Raw genomic sequence first — 26,568 nt, forward strand, 5'->3', positions numbered from 1 at the left:
CTGAAAGGCTGATTATTATCTTATTGAACACACACACACACACACCTTAGCAATCCTCTCATAAGTGCCAGGGCAACATTTCACCACCAAGAGCAGTAGCACACAGCTAAATACTTTGAAGAAAAGAGGTTGTCTAACTAGAGATTTAGTTATGTATAGTCTTACAATGGCTACCGTGGAGTCTGATTTCCTGTTAGATAAGTAGTCAAAGTGAAAGGTATGATGTTTTAGGGGTGTGTGAGTTGTGTGGGGTTTTTATAAGGTTTTTTGACATGCTTAACTAACTATAAGCTAGTAGGGCTTCTTATGCATTAAAGTTTGAATTGCTGACTCTTGTGAACCTGCATTTTCCATTGGTCTCTACTCTTACCAGTGCTCTGTCTAACCATGAATATCAGCCTGAAATGTGTGTGTGTTAAAGAGAGCGCTGTACTGTATGAAATATGCGTGTGTATGCAACAATGTATCAGTAGTGTGGGCGCTGTACTATGTGGCCGAGACTGTGCTAATCTTAAAGAGACACAGGAGGGGGGTGAATCAGGAGACTGCTGACCAGACAATAACAGATAAACTATACACACGAAAAACATGTGAGGTTCTGAGTTATGCACTATAACCCAATACTATAACAAATGTGATTAGCAACTGTATTATATGTGATTGAATACTATAACAAACGTGATTGGATATTGATAACCTGTTGGCCTGGGCGCCTGGATGTCTGTGTGTGTGTGCTGGAAGTAACAGTTAGCTCAGATAAGAAGCTGGGAAGCTGCGGTTAGCCTTGAGCGAACAGTGGCCATTGTATACAGGTGCGAATAGCTCAGACAATATTGCAGAAGCTGTCTGACCTCAGTCTTTGGGGTGAAGGAGCGTAATCTACACAGCAACAGCATCGGGACATCACATGCGCTAAGGGGCCAGGACTGGCTTAAGGCGCCAACATCAACGATAGGCTGGGTGAGTCTAAACCACGCCCAGTCTCTACTCTGACAGGCCGGCTCGGAAGCGGGAACTATCTCTGTCACGAGTATAAAATACTATCTTTGTCAGAAACAAATCAGTTCCTTGTCCCACCCCGCGGGGTGGTGCAGTGAGCCCGTATATACGAAAAATGTATTTGTCATTTATTAACTTTTGAATTAAACAATTATTTTAACCAAGTTCAGGTGTACTATTGTTCCTATCTCAGTTGAACTTTCGCAACCCTAACAGTTGTCAGAAAGTCAGTTAAAATGATTAGTGAAATGTTCTGGTACCTCATAGCGTTCTTCAGCAGCTCAGGCAGGATGTAGTCTAGGGGCAGAGGGATGAAGGGGAAGCGGGCCGCCACATGGCCGTTGATACGCACCCGCGGGGAGTTACCGTACTGGTGCTCACACAGACGCCTGCAGAAGACATGAGGGAGCATGCACACACACACTTATAATTGTGTACAGATACAGTGCATTCGGAAAGTATTCAGACCACTTCACTTTTTCCACGTTACAGCCTTATTCTAAAATGGATTAAATAAAACATCTCATCAATCAGCTGGAAAGAGGTTAAGTGAGGGGGAGAAGAGGGCTAGGAGAGAGAGAGAGCGAAAGGAAGCTGCACATCCCTAGAGGGGCTGAACTGGGACTACAAGTGTACAGAGGCTTGTGCTTGCCTGTGTGAGTGGATATGCTATATCTTGTGTAGGTTGCATTGTGCCACACAAAACCGTGGTTATGACTATGAACTTTATACAGAGCCAGTGGAGTAAGCCTGGTAGCCTATATCTTAACTGCCTGTCGCCGTCTTTCCCCACTATACAGTATCTATTGATCATGGCTTGATCTTGGGGCTTAATATAAATGAATCTGCCTCTTAATTTAAAAAAAAAATGGTTATCGACAAATGTTTTACATTAAAATGCACTGCATTGTGGGTTGAATGCTATAACACAGAATGAAACAAACGTCCCATGATGGTAGTGACAAAAATATTTCAGTTATGTATACTACATTTGTTTTATTTAAATGACTTACTTCATTCCAAGTAATCATCTCATCTCTATTGAGCTGCTGCCTATGCGATCTGACAAATCACAATTTTAGTAGTACTTCAAAGTAAATGACGGCTGAATACCAACTATAAAATCCATTTGATCATGCATTTTCAGGTGGAGATACCGACGCAACTGCTTTTTATCCCCGTCAATCGCCGCTCTTCTCTCAGTCTCCGTGTGTTCCACACAGACCGGACAAGTAGGCGGGCACGCAATGGACAATTACCACGTTTTCAGCAATAAACTAAATCGAATATTGGCCTGCTGGAAACATCGCACAGTTCGGCTTGATCCGATTTAAATCTTTAGAGAAACTGCGATTCGGGGGGAAAAAAATGTATTGAACCGAAGTCTGTCAATTAGCTTAAACGAAAAATAGCCGAAATGTCGATTAATTGCACAGCACTACACCATATATACACTGTGTACAAAATATTGGGAAACCTGCGCTTTCCATGACTGTCTGACCTGGTGAAAGCGGATTCCTTATTGATGCCACTTGTTAAATCCACTTCAAATCAATGTAGAGGAAAGGGAGAAAGTTAAAATAATTTAGAACCCATAGCGGCAGTCAACGTCCTTCGTTTAAAATACTATAGCCCCCAGGTTCAGCCTTGTTTTTCTAACAATATCGCAAAATTAACTGGCTAACAACATTTTCTCGTATTCGCGTGGTTGTCATCAACCAGAAACGGTGCGCGGTCATTTGAGCTAATTTTTTTTTAAACTAAATTACAAAATGACCGCCGAAGCAGATAGTCTCTTTCACAGTGAAAAGTAATATCATGTTGACTGGTGATACGGATTCGCACACGTCCTTGCACTTTGAAAAGCGATGTTGAGGATGAGTGAAATAAGTAAACAGCAGATACATGTTTGGGGTTGTCAAGGTTTGATGTTGTGAAATTTAGGGAATAGCTCACAGATTAGCAAATCCTGACATGATAATTTGGTTGGTACAGGCGAGCACATCAACGGTGGAGCTCGAATGATTGCCCTCTGGCTCATGGAAAAAGTTGCAGTGTTTATCTATATAGGTCAGCTAACTAGTTGGTTGTTTTGTTTCTACCGATGTAATTCATATGGAAAAACGGCCCAAACTGCTTGCTATAGCTAGCTAATCTGTCAGGCAAGAAAAATTGTTGCGCCAGAAATGTGGGCAGTGCTCACGAAGTCAACCTCAGCTGTCACTTTCACTAGCTAGCCATACAGACATCCAGCTAACTAGACACCGAAATGAAGGCTAGAGTAATTTCTGTTTATCTGTTGGGCTTAGGTTATGGTATGTCATGTTTGCTAGGTGCGGCTATACATGGCCTCGTTTCCTATTATTTGACAGCATAGCTGTCTGTTAGGGTAGTATACTTAACAAAAATAAAACGCAACAATTAACGATTTTACTGAGTTAAAGTTCATATTAGGAAATCAGTCAATTGAAATATGAGGTTCTAATCTATGGATTTCACATGACTGGGCAGGGGCGCAGCCATGGGAGGGCATTGGCCCACCCACTTGGGAGCCAGGCCCAGCCAATCAAAAGAAAAAAATCCCCACAAAAGGGCTTTATAAGACTGAAATACTCCTGTTTCATCAGCTGTCTGGGTGGCTGGTCTCAGATGATCCCGCAGGTGAAGAAGCCGGATGTGGAGTTCCTGGGTTGGCGTGGTTAAACGTGGTCTGCGCTTGTGAGGTCGGTTGGACATGCTGCCAAATTCTCTAAAACGATGTTGGAGGTGACTTATGGTAGAGAAATTAACATTAAATTCTCTGGCAACAGCTCTGGTGGACATTCCTGCAGTCAATATGTCAATTGCACACTCCATCAAAACTTTAGATATCTGTGGCATTGTGTGGTGACAAAACTACACATTTTAGTGACCTTGTTGTCCCCAGAACAAGGTGCACCTGTGTAATGATCATGCTGTTCAATCGGCTTCTTGATATGCCACACCTGTCAGGTGGATGGATTATCTTAGCAAAGGAAAAATGCTTACTAACAGGGGTGTAAACAAAATTGTGCACAAAGTTTGAGAAGCTTTTTCTGCATATGGAACATTTCTGGGCTCTTATTTCAGCTCATGAAACATGTGATCTACATGTTGCGTTTATATTTCTGTTCAGTATAGATGCTTGCGCAGTGAAGCTCACATGAGTTGGATATTTGTTTACATAGCCAGCTAACAAGTTCCTGGTTTTGTCCTGTTTCTACCACTGCAATTCATCTGGAAACTGTCGGAGCTTCGTAACTAATCAGCTAACATTGGCGAACTCTGTAGTTAGTGTCAGGCAAGAGTTTAGGTTTTTTTTTTAGTTAGAGAAAGGGAAAGAAAGCGAGAAAGGAATTGTACGTGTAACTATCACACAATTTATTAGGAATATAGTATGTGTATGGTTGAGAAAAAGATAGGAAGGACAAGAGAGACATTATGTTCCTGACTACAATGGTATCCTATTTGTTGTTACTCTGGGTCAGTGAAAGTGAAAAAGTGATGTGGAGTCAGGGCCCAGCAGCAAAAAGCAGAGAGGAATAGGAGTTAGCGGATTGGAGGGATAGAGATGAAGCGAGGAGATTAGAGGAAGAAAATAGTGGAAGGAGTGGACGAGGGAGAGCATACCCGAGAGGGGAGCCTATGTTTCAATGGCGTGTGTCTGCCCTAAGTCCCACCATTCACCTTTGTAGCACACAGCCTGGGCCTAAAGTGAGTGGCTTTGGAGTTGTTTTTAAGTGGTAGGGACCTTCTGTTACAGAGTTGTAATGGATTACAACAAGAAAATGGGCAGGATTGAACATCTTGACCAAGTGAAGAGCTATTACTATGTAGGATGCACAGGCAGAAAATGGTGGAAGAATGTGTTTTGGGGGATGCTCAACATTGCCATCATAAATGTGTACATTGCAGTGTCCCCCACACAAAGGACCCCTCCTAGAAACAGCAGGCGCTGGTCCATGAAGGCATTCAAAATGCAGTTTGCAAACAGTCACGTCATGATATGGCTACAGTGGCAGGAAGAGGGGATCCAAGAGCGTAACACCTGGGTGTGCGGACCGAGTTGTAACTCATTTGAAAGCAGGTTAAGTTTGATGGGCACAAGAGAGTGTGTGTGTGGTGCATCAGCAAAGAGTGTGAGATGTGTAGAAACCTCCTTTGGGTACGCTACGTGTTCTGTGCCACTTGCAGGATGGGGCCGTGCTTCCAGAAGTTCCATGACATGTTGTAGGCTAAATGCAAACACTAAAGTGATAGTGTGAAATATGAATTTGTACTACAAGTCTTGTCTCTGGACAGATGTTTTTTTATATTCTATCCAAATACTTGTTGCATTCACAGAATTGTCGTTAAAGTAGGCTATTATTTCTACATTGTGCGTCAGGCCTGTTCTGTACTAAATCTTATTGAGTATCTACATCAGGGGTGTCAAACATTCGGCCCGCGGGCCGGAACCGGCCCCCAAGGAGGTTCGATCAGGCCCGCAGGATAATTTGAAAGTGGAAAAAATGCATAAAAGACATGGAATTAATATTTTTAATTCGCTGCAATTCATGGATTATCTGCTAAGGGGCGCACTCTTTCCATCAGAGTAGAAGACAAGCCGCATCACTGAGACAGACTGAAAACAGCAGACGGTATCAATGCGCCATCTGCTGCTTGTTACGACGTTGTTAATACCTTGGTCTCTACCTCTCCGCTACACCCTCATTAGCCAAAATGTCGTTATCCAAACGGAGAAAAGTAGATAAGGAGTGTAGAATTTTCAAAGAAAAATGGACCACGTCCTATTTATTTACAGAGATGCACGGAAAACCTTCGTGCTTGGTGTGTTTGCAACAAGTTTCGGTATTGAAGGAATATAATATTCGACGCCACTACGAGACTCATCACAGCGAAAAATATGACGGCTTGCAAGGACAACTGAGAAGAGATAAGATTAACGAATTGCTGGCGGGTCTGAGGAAACAGCAGTCAACTTTCATCCAGAGCCGAGAAGTCAGTGAAGCAGCGGTAAAAGCCAGCTACCTAATTGCTAGCGAAATAGCATTAGCATCGAAGCCGTATTCCGACGGTGACTTTGTTAAACGATGCATGATGAAGGTGGCTGAACTTGTATGTCCCGAGAAGTGACAAGCTTTTGCCAATATTAGCCTGACGAGGAATACTATAGCAGAGAGGATTTCGGAACTATCGGCAGATTTAGACAGTCAATTGAAACAGAGAGTCAAGTCATTTATTGCATTTTCCGTGGCAATTGACGAGAGCACTGACATCACAGACGTGGCCCAACTGGCCATATTTATTCGAGGAGTTGATGAGACATTGACTGTTACTGAAGAGTTTCTTGAGTTGGTGCCAATGATGGACACCACAACAGCCGAGGACATTTTCGGCTCTGTCGTTGCTGCATTGGACAGAGTTGGAGTGGACTGGTCCCGCGCTGTCAGCCTGGCTACAGACGGCGCGCCATCCATGGTCGGAAAGAAAGCAGGTGTCGCGACAAAGTTCAAAGACAAAGTACAAGCCCTTAATGGAGGAGATCGTTTCTGGACATTTCACTGTATTTTGCACCAGGAGGCATTGTGTTGCAAGTCGCTGAAAATGGACCACGTCATGGAGGTGGTTGTTCGCACTGTAAATTTCATCCGGTCCAGAGGTCTGAACCATCGTCAGTTTGACAAACTTCTCAGCGACAGCAACATTACCCACAGCCTGCCATACCACACTGAAGTGAGATGGTTAAGCCGAGGCGCTGTGCTGAGGCATTTCTTTGATCTACGAGAGGAAATCGGACAGTTCATGGAGAAAAAAGGAAAACCGGTGTTGGAATTACAATCTCAGGAATGGCTACGGGACCTTGCATTCTTGGTTGATATTACTGAACACTTGAACAATCTGAACAAAATGTTGCAAGGCCGCAAAAAAGTTGTCACACAGTTTTCTGATAACATTTAAGTTGAAGCTGACTTTGTGGGAGATGCAACTGGCAAATGGCAACCCTGCTCATTTCCCCTGTCTGAGAGATGTGTGTGTGACCAGACCTGATGCGGACATGAAACGGTACAAAGACAAAATTGCAGGACTACTGCGGGAGTTTGAGAAACGTTTTCAGGTATTTGGTGAACTTGAGACAGAATTTTCAGTTTTTCGCTCACCTTTCACAGTTAAAGCTTCTGATCTGCCGGTCGAAATTCAGCTAGAGATAATTGATTTGCAGTGTGATGCAGATTTGAAGGGCAAATTTGCCTCTGTAGGTCTGGACAGATTTTATCAGCATCTACTACCAGGGTACCCCAAATTAACAGCCCTGGCTGCTAAAATTTTGTGCATGTTTGGGACAACCTACCTTTGTGAACAAATTTTCTCAGTGATGAATATCAATAAAACAAAAATGCGTTCAAGGCTCACAAACAAGCACTTAAATGACATTCTGAAAGTGACAGCTAGTCAGGACATGACACCTGGTGTTGATGCACTTGTACAGGCCAAAAGATGCCAAGTTTCAGGAACAAATACAAGTCCAGACTAGACTAACACCTTTAAAATGCTGCCTTAGATACTGTTTGCATTGAAAGAATACAGCTCTGTGAAGATGAATCCTTACTGTGGTGATTTAAAAAATGTGCACTTTAATGTTAGTCAGCAGCTTCAAAACAAAAGTTGTGTGATGGAATTCTACTGTTCATACAACTCCATAAATTTTCAGTATGTATTGTATGTGTATGTATGTTTCATGTATGAAGTTTACAGATTTACAGGACAGGCGAACACTTTCTTCATTACACATTTAAAATCACTCTCCTTAGTTTGTAAGGTGTACGCAGGGATTACATTTAGATTTTATATGCGTATGTGTAAGTGGTTTAAAAATTCCTTTCTTTAAAAGTCTCATTTAATCTTAAAGTACATTACTATATTTTTCAGTACCAATTAAAGTTGTGCCTTTGTACAATCAGTGGGATCAGTTGCAATGCATATTTGTGAATGATAAAAGTAAATTGCACATTTGTCTAAGGAAATATGAGGTGTTTCATGAAATGTTTTGTAAAAGGATAGTTCATTAAATTTCAATATTTTCCTAATGTTCTTGTGCTTCTTTACACCAAAACAAAGGAAAGACATGATATTTTGGTTATTTATAGCAGAGTATGGTATAATTTTAATGGTCCGGCCCACTTGACATCTCCCTAGGCCGTATGTGGCCCACGATGCGAAATGAGTTTGACACCCCTGATCTACATTTTGAAATAGTCTGAATAGTTTTTACATTGTTACAGAAGAAAGAATCATTGTCAAATAGACTCATTTGTGTGAGTTTTGAAATAATTTCTGAATATTGTCCTCGTCACATTTTGGATAATTTGTTGTTTATAAGATATTATACTTGGTACTTTGAAATGTACTATAATTTAAATACTTTCGGGGTTTTTGTTGAGTGTAGCGTCTTTACACATTGGAAGACAAAATTAGTGTTACTCCTATTGATATGAACATGATGTCACATTAAAGAAAATAATGTGCTCTTTCAAACTAAGTTAACTTGTAATTTGATCATTGATTTTGAGCGGTCTGTTTGAAATGTGTGCCAAAATTAGCTTAATCTTAAATTCTCAGTAATCTACAGCAGCATTCTATTGGGGTCTAAAGAGCTAAAGAAGGGTTTTTAAGCCTTGACATGGATTGTGTATGTGTGCCATTCAGAGGGTGAATGGGCAAGACAAAAGATTTAAGTACCTTTTGAATGGGGTATGGTAGTAGGTCCCAGGCACACTGGTTTGTGTCAAGAACTGCAAAGTTGCTGGGTTTTTCACACCCAACAGTTTCCCGTGTGTATCAAGAATGATCCACCACCCAACTTGACAACTGTGGGAAGCATTGGAGTCAACATGGGCCAGCATCCCTGTGGCATGCTTGACACCTTAGAGTCCATGCCCGACGCATTGACGCTGTTCAGTCCCCTACTAAAATGTAATCAATCTGCTTTTACTAGTTGTATTTGCTACTTTTGATGCAAATGTTAATGGATAAGGTGGAACAAAGGCCCATATACAGTCCACAATGGCATGCCCTGTGACAAGTCTGTACATGAGCTCTATCAGCTTAACACAGAAAAATAGCGGCAAATAGAAGGCAGAGCGTGACCTGTGGTCTAATACAGAAGTAGCGAGATTCTAAACCAACAATATATAAAGGTAACGGGCCTCCCGGGTGGCGCAGTGGTCTAGAGCACTGCATCGCAGTGCTAACTGCGCCACCAGAGTCTCTGGGTTCGCCCCCAGGCTCTGTCGCAGCCGGCCACGACCGGGAGGTCCGTGGGGCGACGCACAATTGGGCTAGCGTCGTCCGGGTTAGGGAGGGTTTGGCCGGTAGGGATTTCCTTGTCTCATCGCGCTCCAGCGACTCCTGTGGCGGGCTGGGCGCAGTGCGCGCTAACCAAGGGGGCCAGGTGCACGGTGTTTCCTCCGACACATTGGTGCGGCTGGCTTCCGGGTTGGAGGCGCGCTGTGTTAAAGAAGCAGTGCGGCTTGGTTGGGTTGTGCCTCGGAGGACGCATGGCTTTCGACCTTCGTCTCTCCCGAGCCCGTACGGGAGTTGTAGCGATGAGACAAGATAGTAATTACTAGCGATTGGATACCACAAAAATTGGGGGGAAAGGGGATAAAATAAAAAAAATAAAAATATATATATATATATATATATAAATAAATAAAGGTAACGAACCACCACTCACCTTGCAAAATCAACCCATTTCTCAATGATCTTTTTGGGGGAAAGTCGCCTGCAGATGATGCCCACAAAATCAGGCTGCAGAGGGATGAAAGGTATAAGAGGAGAAGCAAAAGCTTTATTACTGACATGCTAAACATTGGATAGTTTGCCCAATTTCTTAAGAGTCAATATAATCCTAGTCAGAATGTTTCAGAAAGAAACCAGCCGTCAAAGGATTTGATAAAACAGTGAGTTAGGTCTAAGTGTTGTTGGGCAACAAAACCATAACGCTTGGCGATGTATCAGGTACTAGCGGCTAACTAACAGTCTCTAGACCTAGCAAACATGCTTCATCATCCTGACCACCAAAACGTTATGTAGACCCTATAACTGGTCATATGAATATATTCTGAGGCCCACACACTGGAACTTAGGCTTACGAGTGTTTTAAAGATGCATCTTTCCTACAACGGCCGAAGATGTTACATGCATTTCCCAAAACGACCGTTCTCTCTGCATGGTGTTAAGTGCATCGTTGGCGCATGTGTCGATACTGACAGGATCAAAAGGGAGTGCTGCTCTTGGATCAGCTTTCTCCATTCAAATCTTACCTTAACATTATTTCGGGTGATCATTTAAAATATTATTTTTTTTTAAACTAGGCAAGTCGTTAAGAACAAATTCTTATTTACAATGGACGGCCTACCCCGGACGACACTGGGTCAATTGTGCGCAGCCCTATGGGACTCCCAATCACGGCCATTTGTGATACAGCCTGGAATCAAACCAGAGTCTGTAGTGACACCTAGGCACTGAGATGCAGTGCCTTAGACCGCTGCACCATTGGACATAACTAAAAACACACACAAAAAAATAAAAATAATAAAAATAAAATAAAAATAAAAATCGGCAAATGCATTTATTTAGGAAATCTGTTCCATATTATTGCCACACAATTTGAAATTATGGTTTTAGTCAAATGTTATATCCGTTTGGGCTTCTTGTGGTCAAATGCAGTCCACAAATTATTTGTAATTATCCCCCCCCCCCCCCCCCCCCAACCATACGTCATTTACAAAAAATCTGCCTGTGGCTGAATCTAGTTGACCCCTGTCATAGAGCTGTATTACCACCTACAGCTGCAAATATTGGAGGTAGCTTATTCTAATGCTTACCCAATAATAATGTACTAAACCCCAGATTTGGCACATCATTGCGCCCGTTAGACTACATATCATGTAATATATTGACACAAATTACAGACGGTAGTCTACAAGTAGCAAAATAGAACTAGATTGAACATGAAATGAATTTCAATATGATTAACATAAGCCAATAGCGTACTTATATTTTAATGCAGTCATCTCTGTATTCATTTAAAGCATATTTTTATACATCGCTTGTTTGTATCAATTGCAAAGAGATTGGCAACTTTATTCGTAGTCAACTTTGTTCTGAAGTTATCGGCATGAACGTTTTCAAGTGAACATTAATAACGATGGTTTTGGGAAGAAGCTCAGATTTAACAATCCTCCTACGAAGGTTCTAACAATGAACTTAGCCTTCAGATGATTTTGGGAAACCGGGCCCTGTACTTTGGTTGCATAAAGCACATCAAGGGTTAATATAAGGCTCTAGCAAAAGTCATGGGGCCAGCAGACTGCACCAATAATAATGGATTTGTCCATCTGACGTGTTCCGTTTTTCTTTTAGCTCGCATGAGTGTTGCATAATCTAGAATCTGTCAATCGGGAGTGACACTGCATTTCACTGCACTGGTGGGCTAGTTTTAACATTTTAGTGTATGCTAGAGTGTCTATAGATATATTTGGAGATACTACTGCACAAATAAATGAATCAGATGTTTATTGTAATGCTTATGATCCAAACTAAAAGTGTGTTTGCAAGGCTGAAATGTTAGTAAATAAATGAGTTATCCAAGTATGCTTTGCCTCTTCAACATATACTGCCCTGTAATAACACCATGCGTGTTCCTTTTCTCAGTATGTTAGCAATTAATGACTAGAAGGTTTCTGGGAGACATACATTTTCTTCATGCAGGGCAAGGTGGTGTGTGGCTAACATCCGGATGCCCAGACGGGAGGTGAGGGTGGTGTCCAGAAAGTTACGGACCAGTGTCTCATCCTGGAACATCAAAACAAAACACTCAAGGCCAGGAATACAATACACCATTCTGTAAATCCTACGGTAACATTACAAAACAAAGAGTTCCAACAACCAACTTATAACCAATTTAAATAAAAGATCTACAACCTCAAGTTGTGTTCCATATGACTGGCAGCAGCAAGACGATAAAACAGCTGTTAAAGTGGAACGTCAATGACTTCAATCAGCTGAAATATGCTTATGGCCATTACCTGGATGTGCCGCCGACACTCCCTGAAGCCTTCAGCCAGCAGAGTGACCACATCTTTGTGGTCATCCAGGAGCTGTTGCACCAGCTTACTGTACCGAGCGTCCATCTCCTGGTCCTTGATCTGACAAACAGATGATGCAGAGTGAAATCCATTTGAATTTGACCATTATCAAAATCTGAGCTGGGATGAATTCCATTCTTATTCCAGTCAGATGAATTGGTACATTTCTCCACTAGAATAAAATATACTTGCAGAAGTGGCTTGAAATCAACTGTTTATCCACACACACAGCCTTCAGAAAGTATTCACCCATCTACACACAACCAATAATGACAGCAAATTTTTGTTTTTATGTATTGAAAATGAAAACAGAAAAATATAATTTATATAACTATTCACAACCCTGAGTTAATACATGTTATAATCACCTTTGGCTGCGATGACAGCTGTTAGTCTTTCTGGGTAAGTCTAAAAGCTTTCCACACCTGGATTGTGCAACATTCGCCCATTATTCTTCAGAACATTTTTCAAGCACTGTCTAGTTGGTTGTTGATCATTGCTAGACATTTAAGTCTTGCCATAGATTTAAGCTGATTAAAGTCAAAACTAACTAGGCCACTCAAACATTCAATGTCATCTTTGTAAGCAACTCCAGTATATACACTGCTCAAAAAAATAAAGGGAATACTTAAATAAAACAATGTAACTCCAAGTCAATCACACTTCTGTGAAATCAAACTGTCCACTTAGGAAGCAACACTGATTGACAATAAATTTCACATGCTGTTGTGCAAATGGAATAGACAAAAGGTGGAAATTATAGGCAATTAGCAAGACACCCCCCAAAACAGGAGTGATTCTGCAGGTGGTGACCACAGACCACTTCTCAGTTCCTATGCTTCCTGGCTGATGTTTTGGTCACTTTTGAATGCTGGCGGTGCTCTCACTCTAGTGGTAGCATGAGACGGAGTCTACAACCCACACAAGTGGCTCAGGTAGTGCAGTTCATCCAGGATGGCACATCAATGCGAACTGTGGCAAAAAGGTTTGCTGTGTCTGTCAGCGTAGTGTCCAGAGCATGCAGGCGCTACCAGGAGACAGGCCAGTACATCAGGAGACGTGGAGGAGGCCGTAGGAGGGCAACAACCCAGCAGCAGGACCGCTACCTCCGCCTTTGTGCAAGGAGGTGCACTGCCAGCGCCCTGCAAAATGACCTCCAGCAGGCCACAAATGTGCATCTTTGAAATCTTTGAAATCTTTGTCTTTCCTAATGTTCTTGAACTTGGGATTTCATTTGAAGTCGTCTCACACACACACATATCTCTATAGCAGACACCCGTTGCCCACTCCACAAACAAATACATTAGTCAGTCTGGAGGTGTCAGGCCAGTCTGACAGCCTCTCCAGTTCCAGAAATAAATATGAAGACATGAGGGTCAAGCACTTGGCCAACCCAACCTACTCCTCAGTGTGGCCGCTTGACTACTCACCACTGGGAAATCACTCAACACATGGTAGGCTCGAATGTAGAGCTCATGCTGCAGGAGGGAAAGAGACAGAGTGGGTGTTGATTAGAATTCCCTCTGAGCACACTTAGGTAAGAGGAACCTCCTCTGCCTCCATAAGTGGGCCACAATACATCCCATGGGCATACATGTATCCTGGCCTACATTCCAAAAACAGAGGATGTTTACAAGGTTATAGCCTGGGTCTTCCAATATGACTCAAATCCTTAATAGTTGTTTGAGTGAATGTGTAATATTACCCCATCTTAAAAAACAAACAATGTAGAGTAATTTGTGCATCACTGGTTATGTGTTTTTGGTAGGAGAATATTCAGAGAAAGCACTAGGCCTACAGGTATACATACATCCCTTGTATGACTGATCATGCATTGCAGGCACCGATGTTTTGGTTGTTGATGAAAATGAAGAGTGCCCCTGCTGTGTGCAAAATCTAGGTAAAAGTTCATCCAGTGTCAAGACAATCAGATGAAGTAAATAGACCATGGGAAGGGAGGATAGAAGAGATGCCAAAGGGAAGAGTAGAGAAGGTTTCATAGTACTGCACATGACAGCTAAAGAACAAAGGAAAACCTCCAATTTCACAGATGGGGTATCATTTCAACTCTAGCTCTATAGGAGAAGAACTTTCCACACTCAAGCAGAAATTGGGTATGCTGATAGACACATTACTTAATCGAATTGATTATAGTTCTGTAGGCATAGTGATGTGGCTTTGTTTGTTACAGTGTAAAGAAGCCCTTCTCATGAATTTAGGAAGCTAAGCGATGCAGCTAAGCTAATAAACGCTAGCAGAGTGTTGTGTGACAAGTCCATTCTCAATGAATGATTGTTCAAGGTTAGTCTATTTTGATAGACAGTGACTCAATTATGTTTCGGACACCTGTTGAGCACATGCCCTCCTCTCCCAGACAAGCACAATGATTGGAATGAGAGGCTTGTCCCGTAAGTTGCAAAGTGGCCGTTACTGCACCAGAAAGGTAAACCAGACATGTTGACAAAGGGACTCACCACTTGCAGAATGGTGGGGTTGCAGCCAATGATGAAGGGAAGGCTGCGGAAGCCCTTGATACGGTGGGCAATGCGCACAGGCAACTCCTTGTGCAGGTACTTGGCACTACTCTACAAACACACAGGGTGGAAGGGTGAGACAGATACTCTGTATTGTCTGCGGTGTGTAAGGCAAAGTGATCAATGACTAGGCAACAAAAAAAAAAGTTATGACCCAGGTTATTTCGTAAACTGTAGTATAGTAAAATGTTATTTCCAGTGAGAGTGCTACACGTAAACACTCAAGATGACATTCCTAAAGCAGCATAGGGGAGAAAAAGAAAGTGAAATATTGGTCCAATATCTGTTTAACTTCTTATGGCTGGGGGCAGTATTGAGTAGCTTGGATGAATAAGGTGCCCAGAGTAAACTGCCTGCTACTCAGGCCCAGAAGCTAAGATATGCATATTATTAGTAGATTTGGATAGAAAACACTGAAATTTCTAAAGCTGTTTGAATTATGTCTGTGAGTATAACAGAACTCACATGGCAGGCAAAAACCTGAGAAAAAAATCCAACCAGGAAGTGGGAAATCTGAGGTTTGTAGGTTTTCAACTCATCGCCTATCGAATACACAGTGGGATATGGGTCAGTTTGCACTTCCTACGGCTTCCACTAGATGTCAACAGTCTTTAGAACCTTGTTTCAGGCTTCTACTGTGAAGGGGAAGCGAACAAGACCTGTTTGAGTCAGGTGTCTGGCAGAATGCCATGAGCTCAGTCAGGCGTGCGCCCGTGAGAGTTAGCTGCGTTCCTTTTCCTTTCTAAAGACAAAGGAATTGTCCGGTTGGAATATTATTGAAGATTTATGTTAAAAACATCATAAATATTGATTCTATACATCGTTTGACATGTTTCTACGAAGTGTAATATAACTTTTTTGACTTTGTCTGGACTAAGTGCCTGCGCCACTTGAATTTGGATTTGTGAACTAAATGAGCGAACAAAAAGGAGGTATTTGGACATAAATTATGGACTTTATCGGACAAAACAAACATTCATTGTGGAACTGGGATTCCTGGGAGTGCATTCCGATGAAGATCATCAAAGGTAAGTGAATATTTATAATGCTATTTCTGACTTCTGTTGACTCCACAACATGGCAGGTATCTGTATGGCTTGTTTTGGTGCCTGAGTGCTGTACTCAGATTATTGCATGGTGTGCTTTCTCCGTAAAGCTTTTTTGAAAATGTGACACAGCGGTTGCATTAAGGAGAAGTATATCTTTAATTCCATGCATAACACTTGTATTTTCATTAACATTTATGATGAGTATTTCTGTAAATTGATGTGGCTCTCTGCAAAATCACCAGATGTTTTGGAAGCAAAACATTACTGAACATAATGCGCCAATGTAAACTGAGATTTTGAATATAAATATGAACTTTATCGAACAAAACGTACATGTATTGTGTAACATGAAGTCCTATGAGTGTCATCTAATGAAGATCAAAGGTTAGTGATTAATTTTCTCTATTTCTGCTTTTTGTGACTCCTCTCTTTGGCTGGAGAAATGTCTGTGTTTTTCTGTGACTAGGTGCTGACCTAACATAATCGTTTGGTGTGCTTTCGTCGTAAAGCCTTTTTGAAATCGGACACTGTGGCTGGATTTACAACAAGTTTCTTTATAATGGTGTATAATAATTGTATGTTTGAGGAATTTTAATTATGAGATTTCTGTTGTTTGAATTTGGCGCCCTGCACTTTCACTGGCTGTTGTCAAATCGATCCCGTTAACTTCTTATGGATGAAATCCCGTTAAGGAACACTCAAATATAGATAAGCTGCATCACTTATCAAGTCAACTTCAAGGCAGTCATCAATCCCGCAGACAAAGCGTGTCTAAGACCTATTATGATGAGAACTAACCATACAATATTGTCCAAAGACTGGACAGAGGAGTGGTCAGTTACCAGGATGTGGTTTCCATCCGGAGACTTCCCAGCATAGAGCAGAGTGGCTGGTGTCAGTCGGACCAAAGCCTGGGGAGAGCGAGAGAGAGGAGAAAAACAGCTGTAGGTCTGGTTTAGTGGATTTCCTCCAATATTAGATACAATGGACATAAGCAAACAACAATGTAGTGTGAATTCATGAGATACGGATTACGGACACAAGAACTTAATAAATACCTGCAGTCAACTTGTGCACTAGGTTAAAGAGATAATTGGGAACTTTGGCAATGAGGCCCTTTACCTACTTCCCCACAGTCAGATGAACTCGTGAATACCATTTAAAAAAGGAAGTTAGGGGTAGTTTCGTGAGCCAATGCTAACTAGCGTTATGACTGAAAGTCTTTGGGTATCTACTAGCATGCTAGCAGATACCCATAGACTGTCATTGCACTAGCAATTGCGCTAGTTAGCAACTTCCTACAAACTGCGCACAGAAACTGAAAGTGGTATCCACAAGTTGCATCGGACTCTGGGGAAATAGATGAAGAGCCATTGCCAAAATCCCCAAGTATCCCTTTAATAGATAAAGCTGATCAAGTTATTCATTTCGCCTGTTTCATTATGATACCGTTCCCCAAAGCAGCGGATTGAGCCAGTCACATGGTATGTTGTTTTTTATTATTATAAAAAGCCCACAGAGTAAACAGAAGCTTCCACGACCTGACGATCCACTGTTGTGCAGCGCAAGAGGTGATCAAGTTTAAATTGAAATTCTCTGTTTGCTTAACTTGCTTACAGCAGAGAATCAATCAATCTGGACCAAAATCCCAGCTGTCTAGTATGTTTTGTGTGTGCAGCAAACCTTTTGAGATACAGGCATCCTTCCTAACTCAGTTGCCAGACATGGTGAAATCCCTGAGTGGTTTCCTTACTAAGGCCAATGGTGACTTTGTAACTGTTTTAGAGTTTAAATGGCTGTGATAGGAGAAAACAGAGGATAGATCAACAACATCGTAGTTACGCCACAATACTAACCAAACTGACAGAGTGAAAAGAAGGAAGCCCGTACAGAATACAAATATTCCAAAACATGCAATAAGGCGGTAAAGTTAAACTGCAAAAAATCCCCCCCCCCCCCAAAAAAAACAGTACCACTCCTCATATTTTCAAGCATGGTGATGGCTCAATCATGTTATGGATATGCTTGTCATCTGCAAGGACTAAGGAGTTGAAGATAAAAATAAAACGGAATAGAGCTCAGCACAGGTGAAATCCTGGAGGAATACCTGGTTCAGTCTGCTTTAACAGACAAATTCACCTTTAAGCAGGACCATAACCTAAAACAAGAAATAATTTTGTCCTAAATATTTAAACTAAAGCATTATATTTGGGACAAATCAAGTTATGTATCAATAGTAAAGGTCGACCGATTTAGTGAGGGTCGATTTCAAGTTATCATAACAATCGGTAATCTGCCTTTTTGGACGCCGATTACATTGCAATCCACGAGGAGACTGCGGCAGGCTGACCACCTGTTACGAAAGTGCAGCATCAAAAGGACCTTGTGGCTGCAAGGAGCCATGGTAAGTTGCTAGCTAGCATTAAGCGTATCTTCACAATCACTAGTTAACTACACATGGTTGATGATATTACTAGGTTAACTAGCTTGTCCTGTGTTGCATATAATCAATGCGGTGCCTGTTAATTTATCGCCGAATCACAGCCTACTTCAACTTTGCCAAACGGGTTATAATTTAACAAAAGGGCATTCGCGGAAAAAGCACAATCGTTGCACAAATGTGTCTAACCATAAACAATGCTTTTCTTAAAATCAATAGAGAAGTATCATTTTTTAAAACCTGTATATTTAGTTAAAAGAAATTCATGTTAGCAGGCAATATCAAGTGCAAGTAGAGTCAGGGTATATGCAGCAGTTTGGGCAACCTGGCTCGTTCCGAACTGTGTGAAGACCATTTCTTCCTAACAAAGACCGTAATTAATATACCAGAATTGTACGTAATTACAACATTGAAGGTTTTGCAATGTAACAGCTACATTTAGACTTAGGGTTGCCACCCTTTCGATAAAATACAGAATGGTTCCGTATTTCACTGAAAGAATAAACATTTTGTTTTCTAAATGATAGTTTCCGGATTTGACCATATTAATGACCAAAGGCTCGTATTTCTGTGTGTTTGTTATAATATAATTAAGTCTATGACTTGATAGAGCAGTCTGACTGAGCGGTGGTAGGCAGCAGCAGGCTCGTAAGCATTCATTCAAACAGCACTTTACTGTGTTTGCCAGCAGCTCTTAGCAATGCTTGATGCAAAGCGCTGTTTATGACTTCAAGCCTATCAACTCCTGAGATTAGGCTGGCAATACTATAGTGCCTATAAGAACATCCAATAGTGAAACATTTATGAAATACAAAAATGGTATAGAGAAAGAGTCGACGTGTCATTATTCCAATAACTGCAACACAAAACTTCTTAACTGGGAATATTGAAGACTCATGTTAAAAGGGACCACCAGCTTTCATATGTTCTCATGTTCTGAGCAAGGAACTTAAACGTTAGCTTTTTTACATAGCATATATTGCACTTTTACCTTCTTCTCAAACACTGTTTTTGCATTATTTAAACCAAATTGAACATGTTTCATTATTTATTTGAGACTGAATAGAGACTAATATAATGAAAAAAATCTATTTAAAGTTAAGTGTTCATTCAGTTTTGTTGTAATTGTCATTACACACACATTAAAATTAAAATAAAATCAGCCGATTAATAAATCGGTAGTGGCTAGACTAGATCTTAAATCACTAGATTTGATTTACTACAAGACTACGGGTATACTGTGCAACTTTCATAAGGTCTGGATGCCTTATGTAATACTGTACGACAAAAGGAGTCTATTGAAAACACTTAGGCAATCCCACATTTAGGCAATCCCTAGCCCAGTCCTAGCCCTGGGGGTCTGCACTACTGTTGGTTGTCACTCTGGTCTTGGCCTAACACACCCAAAACTAATAATGAATGTTTTCATTAAGTTCCTAAAGCTGACTGGGGGTTTGTTGGGGTGTGGCAGGGTAGTGGGCCCCTAGGGCAGGACGGGGCAATTCAGCTATATTGTGTGCAAGTACAAAACGCTCTACAGTACTATTAGGCCTATGATATGAATTAGTGCCCTCCATAATTATTGGGACAGTGAAGCATTTTTCCTTATTTTGGCTCTATACTCAAAAATTTGGGATTTGAAATCAAACAATGACTATGAAGTTAAAGTGCAGACTAACCTCAAATTACAGTGGTCATTTTCATCCATATCGGGTGAATTTAAGAAATTACATACTTTTGTACATTGCCATGAATGAATCGTGAATAACGACTGAGAAAGTTAAACACAAATAGCATACCCCCAAGACATGCTAACCTCTCACCATTACAATAACAGGAAAGGTTAGCATTTTTGTTATGATGTGTGTCTTAACTCTCCCTCATCATTATTCACAATTAATTCAGGATTATCCATAATCATGATAACCTGAGGTATGTAGCTATCTATGAATGAAAAATGGGGTACAACATTGCACAGGTCTTATTTTAATAATTCCAACCAGTGTGTCATAATCACATGGCAAAGTGTAGGCAGCCTGGCATTATTCCAATGTCAATAGCTCTTCAACCACTTGACTTAGCAACCTTATTTAAACTGTTCATTATTCCTTACAAAAGAGGCATATGGCACAACCTTACAGTTCATAAGGAATGTCAATTTTAAAATACACTTAACAAATATAAAAACTGCAACATGTAAAGTGTTGGTACAATGTTTCATGAGCTGAAATAACGGATCCCAGAAAATGTTCCATATGCACAAAAAGCTTATTTCTGACTCAAATTGGTGCACACATTTTTTTTACATCCCTGTTAGTGACCATTTCTCCTTTGCCAAGATATGCCACACCAGTCAGGTGGAAGGATCATCAAGAAGCTGATTAAACAGCATGATAATTACACAGGTGCACCTTGCACAAAATGTGCCGTTTTATCACACAATGCCACAGATGTGAGGGAGCGTGCAAATGGCATGGTGACTGCAGGAATGTCCACCAGAGCTGTTGCCAGTGAAATGTTAATTTCTCAACCATAAGCCACCAACATCATTTAGAGAATTTGGCAGTACGTCCGACTGGCCTCACAACAGCAGACCATGTCTGGGCAAACGGTTTGCTGATGTCAACGTTGAGAACAGAGTACCCCATGGTGGCTGTGGGGTTATGATATGGGCAGGCATAAGCAATGAACAACCAACAACTGTATTTTATCAATAGTAATTTCAATGCACAAAAGATACCGCGACGAGATCCTGAGGCCCATTGTCGTGCCATTCATCTGCCATCCTAATAATGCACAGCCCCATGTTGTAAGGATATGTACACAATTACTGGAAGCTGAAAATGTCCCAGTTCTTCCATGGCCTGCATACTCAGACATGTCACTCAATGAGCATGTTCAGGAGGCTGTTCTGGATCGACGTGTACGACAGCGTGTTCCAGTTCCCGACAATATCCAGTAACGTCACACAGCAATTGAAGAGGAGCAGGACAACATTCCAAAATCAACAGCCTGATCAACTCTATTCCAAGGAGATGCGTCACGTTGCATGAGGCAAATGTGGCCACACCAGATACTGCCTAATTCTATCATCCACGCCCCAACCTTTTTTTCTTTATAAAAAGGTATCGGTGACCAACCGATGCATATCTATATTCCCAGTCATGTGAAATCCATAGATCAAGGCCTAATTCATTTCAATTGACTGATGTTCTTATATGAATTAACTAAAATCTTTGAAATTGTTGCATGTTTATTTTTGTTCAATGTATATGAAAAATCACTCTGGTGCTCATTACATTTTGTTTGGTGCCTAACATTTTTTAAGTTGGAAGCAGTGTGTATGTGTTTGTGGGAGAGAGAGTGGTGTGTGTTTATGAGAGCGAGAGAGACCGAGAGAGTGTGGGAGGGAGCCCGTGTGGGTCTGTTTACTGAAGAGTAAAGAAGATTTCATACAGTGTTTTCACCTTACTGCCACAATTACATGCAGATCATTAGACATGTAAACTCAGCAAAAAAGGAAACATCCCTTTTTCAGGACCTTGTCTTTCAAAGATAATTGTAAAAATTCAATTAACTTCACAGATCTTCATTGTAAACGGTTTAAACACCGTTTCCCATCCTTGTTCAATGAACCATAAACAATTAATGAACAAGCACCTGTGGAACGGTCGTTAAGACACTAACAGCTTATAGACAGACGGTAGACAATTAAGGGCTTGTAGGCCTGTTGTAAGGCAGGTCCCCAACCAGACATCACCGGCAACAATGTCGCAGACCAGACAGGACTGGCAAAAAGTGCTCTTCACTGAAGAGTCGCGGTTTTGTCTCACCAGGGGTGATGGTTGGATTCGCGCTTATCGTCAAAGGATTGAGCATTACACCGAAGCCTATACTCTGGAGCGGGACCGATTTGGAGGTGGAGGGTCCGTCATGGGCGGTGTGTCACAGCATCATCGGACTGAGCTTGTTGCAGGCAATCTCAATGCTGTGCGTTACAGGGAAGACATCCTCCTCCCTCATGTGGTACCCTTCCTGCAGGCTCATCCTGACATGACCCTCCAGAAAGACAATGCCACACTGCTCATTCTGTGTGTGATTTCCTGCAAGACAGGAATGCCAGTGTTCTGCCATTCCCCCCAGAAATGTCCAGGAACTTGCAAGTATCTGGTGGAAGAGTGGGGTAACATCTCACAGCAAGAACTGGCAAATCTGATGCAGTACTTAATGCAGCTGGTGGCCACACCAGATACTGACTTTTGATACTGACCATTTCTGTTAGTCACATGTCTGTGGAACTTTTTCAGTTTGTCTCAGTTGTTGAATCTTATGTTCATACAAATATTTACACATGTTAAGTTTGCTGAAAATAAAAGCAGTTGACAGTTTGAGGACGTTTCTTTTTTTGCTGAGTTTATATTCCTTCCTCCCATCTCTCCAGCCAAATCACAGGTAGGCCTTAGCAAATATAAGCAAATCATCCATTCTATGCAGTACGCTATTAAACAGTTTGAAGTTAAATTCTGTGTTGTAATGAGTATAAGTGTGAATATCAGTGACGGTTGTTTGAAGCACCTGCGGATAACGTTTAGGAAACCGGAACTGGGGTGGGCACCAGGCCACAGAATTTCCCCCCTGTGGTACCCCATCCATACTACTCGGTATCGTGATACTTGGCCTGGTATCGTTAGTAAAATGTTGGTATAGTGACAACACTATTCCTTATACACTGAGTGTACTAAACATTAAGGACACCATCCTAATATTAATACATTCAATGTATCTTGGTAAGCAACTCGTATATATTTGGCCTTGTATTTTAGGTTATTGTCCTGCTTAAAAAGGTGAATTTGTCTCCCAGTGTGTTGGAAAGTACACTGGGAGGATTTTTTTTTACGGATTTTGCCTGTGATAAGCATAATTTCTACTCATCCTTAAAAAAAAATCCCTAGTCCTTGCAGATGACAATACACCCATAACATAATACAACCACCACCAAGCTGGAAAATATGAATTGTGGAACTCTGATGTGTTTGCCTCGAACCTAACGCTTTGTATTCAGGACATAGTTAATTATTTTAACATTTTTTGCAGTAGCCTTAGTGCCTTGTTGCAAACAGGATGCATGTTTTAGAATATTTATATTCTGTACAGGCTTCCTTTTCACTCTGTCAATTAAGTAAGTATTGTGGAGTAACTGCAATGTTGATCCATCCTCAGTTATCACAGCCATTTTTTTTATTTTACTAGGCAAGTCAGTTAAGAACAAATTCTTATTTTCAATGACGGCCTAGTGGGTTAACTGCCTTGTTCAGGGGCAGAACGACAGATTTGTACCTTGTCAGCTCGGGGATTCGATCTTGCAACCTTTCGGTTACTAGTCCAACGCTCTAACCACTAGGCTATGCTGCCACCCCATTAAAAACTCTAACTGTTTTAAAAGTCACCATGGTTTAATCCCTGGGTGGTTTCCTTCCTCTCCGGCAACTGAGTTAAGAAGGACGCCTGTATCTTTGTAGTGAGTGGGTGCACTGATACCATCCAAAGTGTTATTAATAACTTCACCATGCTCAAAAGAGATATACAATGTCTGCAATTTTACCCATCCACCAATAGGTTCCCTTATTTGCAAGGCCTTGGAAAATCTCCCTTTGTCTTGGTGATTTTATCTGTTTGGAATTCACAACTGGGCAGAGGGACCTGACAGTTAATTGTATGTGTGCGGTACAGAGGGGAGTTAACATTAGTTTTGAATGCCTAAACACACACACACACACACACACACACACACACACAGGGTGAGTCCATGCAACTTGCGAAGCAAATGTTTACTCCTGAATTTATTTATGCTTGCCATAACAAAGGGGTTGAATACTTATTGACTCAAGACATTTCAGATTTTCATTTTGAATTTATACAAATTAATAAAAACAAATTCCACTTTGACATAATGGGGTATTGTGTGTAGGCCAGTGACCATTTGAAATAATTTAAAATGTATGCTGTAACAAAATTTGGGAAAAGTCAAGGGGTGAGAATACTTTCTAAAGTCACTGTAGGTAGCTCAAATCGTTCGCGAACTATGGAAGTTTGAAGGTCCAAATATCTGTCGAATCTCGAACCTGTTTGACAAATGTTTGCCAGGTCAGTTTACGGACCTTGGATTGACCCGTGTGTGTAGATTACATACCCGTGTCGTTCACGTCACTCCCACTAATCTTAAACTAGCTAAATATATATTATATTAAACTATCGAGCACGCAAACCTGGTACTTTGTTCATCATTTTTCACATGGTCATAATCTTTAACATGATGGTTACAGTTGCTTACTTATTGGGGCCCAAGGCAACGCACCAATGTGTACAAACATTCTTACCGAAGATATTAGCTTCGTTAGCTAGTTAACCATCCGTTCTAACCCGCTAACGTTAGATAGCTAACCACAGTAATAACTAGCTAGCTGTTAAGGACAGTGCTGAGGCTTACTGACCAAAAAGGGCAAGTCAGAGGAAAAAAATTTCCTTACCTTTTCTGCCGAGGCATCGATTGCAGACTGGTTGTAAAACGACGTGACGGTTTTGGACCTCTCTCGTGCCAGTTCTGTATGTCCCTGTATTAAAGATGTAGAACGAAATAATTTGCTGTCTGTTGAGATGGGGGTGATTGTTTTCGTGATGGGGGCAAGCAAAAGCTTGCTCAACCTCGGGCTCGTGATAGTAGAACCACAGCCCAGCATCTCGAACGCAGTACCTGTCACTCTACGACGCATTTTGGATATATATTTACAGGAACAGGAAAATCCTGTTCTGAGGTTGTTCAAATTATTTGATGGACGTAGGTAAACCTTGTGATCGTGCACAAAGGCACGTATCTGATACAGTCAATCTCATGAAGAGTACGGAAGGGTCACTTTATAAAGAGATTGACCAGTCTGCAACAGTGTTTTTCAGAAGACGTGTCGGTTTAACCAATCGCAGAGAGGAGAGGCGGGGAATGGTGTATTGCCACGCCCACATCCTATTGTCCGTACGGTTGTGTGCGTGCACAGAATAATGGAAGTACCAAGAAGAGTGGGAGATTCTCATATGCATTTCCTTGATTCCTCGCATCCTCTCTTATAGCCTCCCCTCATCAAGTGGGTTTTGAGGAGGCGGCAAGGAGAGGACGCTAGAAATCAAGGAAAAGCACCTGATTCTACCAATGTTCTTCTCATTGGTACATTTTAAATGTTTATAAATAGGAATCAAATGCATACTTCTCATTTATACAGATTTCATTTTGGCATAGTCCTCAATCACATGCAATGAATTATTGTGCAACAAATTTAGCAAGGCACCAGTTGAGCAAAATAAAGAGAAAAATACTTCCTGATTCTCCATCTAATTAGTTTGCAAATAAAACAGTATCTTAAAATAAAAACAGTATATCATGAGGTAAGTTGAATTCGTTTTTTTTTTGTTTTTTTTTAAGTGTAGGGTTTTGTCATTATCTATCTCTATCATATTTCGAGACATTTCCCCACACGGTGCCACGTGTTGATCTGTCGTTTAAGAAATTGCTCATGTTCCTGTTACCCGGTTCACATTATGCTAAGCTGCGGGGGCTCCGGTTCATCGCCCGTGACGTGAGAGGGCTTTAAAAATGTAACCTTTATTTAACTAGGCATGTCAGTTAAGAACAAATTCTTATTTACAATGACGGCCTACAAATAGAACAGTAATCTGCGCCGCTCGCTCATGTCAACAAGACAGCATGGTGCATCATCTAGAAACATCTATTTTCCATAAAATATATGTTTGAATTTTCAAACTAGTTTTCCCTGGAAAGGCAGAAAAAGCGTATTTTGAAAACACAATCCTACTCATTACTCCTCGTGCTACACGCCTGGGAGGCAGCCCGGTTCCAAAACGAATGCAAATCAACTTTCACTCTGCACAAAAAGGCAACCAGGACCAGATTAATCAAATCCCCTCAGATATACACTACGGCTGCGTTTGACAGGCAGCCCAATTCGGATCTTATTTATAAAATTGGTCGCTTGACCAATCAGATCAGCTCGGAAAAAGATTGGACGTGTGTACGCAGCCTACTTGATATAAATTACAAAAGTATGGGACTATGTCTAACAAGAAATTAGTTACTTGGGCAAAATATCAGAATTGGGCTGCACAAGAATGTGGCAGATGTTCCTAATGTACAACTCATATCCATCAACCCCCCCAAAAAGCAACAATATAGTGTAGCGGTAGGGCGGGCTGGCCCACCCACAAATGACGAGTGTGAAATAACACAAGCGTAAACAAAAATTGACCTTCCTCCAGGGAAACGACCCAGTACTTTTATTCAAGAAAATAAACAGAATGCGCCACAGCGC

At 41.3% G+C, this 26,568-nt stretch overlaps 1 protein-coding gene across 1 annotated transcript in view; it reads right to left on the minus strand.

Moving 5' to 3' along the window:
• Positions 1–25,122, minus strand: part of LOC129818529 (3-methyl-2-oxobutanoate dehydrogenase [lipoamide] kinase, mitochondrial-like) — a 36,162-nt gene extending 11,040 nt beyond the window's left edge. Inside the window, exons 1-8 of the mRNA XM_055874527.1 lie at positions 24,721–25,122; positions 16,596–16,664; positions 14,645–14,755; positions 13,601–13,648; positions 12,111–12,230; positions 11,779–11,877; positions 9,755–9,828; positions 1,260–1,388 (exon numbers count right to left, since the gene is read on the minus strand). Coding sequence (XP_055730502.1) covers positions 1,260–1,388; positions 9,755–9,828; positions 11,779–11,877; positions 12,111–12,230; positions 13,601–13,648; positions 14,645–14,755; positions 16,596–16,664; positions 24,721–24,963 — 893 coding nt within the window. The 5' untranslated portion in view covers positions 24,964–25,122. The remainder of the gene's footprint in view (positions 1–1,259; positions 1,389–9,754; positions 9,829–11,778; positions 11,878–12,110; positions 12,231–13,600; positions 13,649–14,644; positions 14,756–16,595; positions 16,665–24,720) is intronic.
• Between the last annotated feature and the right edge of the window lie 1,446 nt (positions 25,123–26,568).

This window comes from Salvelinus fontinalis, chromosome 2, assembly GCF_029448725.1.
Source record: "Salvelinus fontinalis isolate EN_2023a chromosome 2, ASM2944872v1, whole genome shotgun sequence".
In the NCBI taxonomy this organism is placed as follows: Eukaryota; Metazoa; Chordata; class Actinopteri; order Salmoniformes; family Salmonidae; genus Salvelinus; species Salvelinus fontinalis.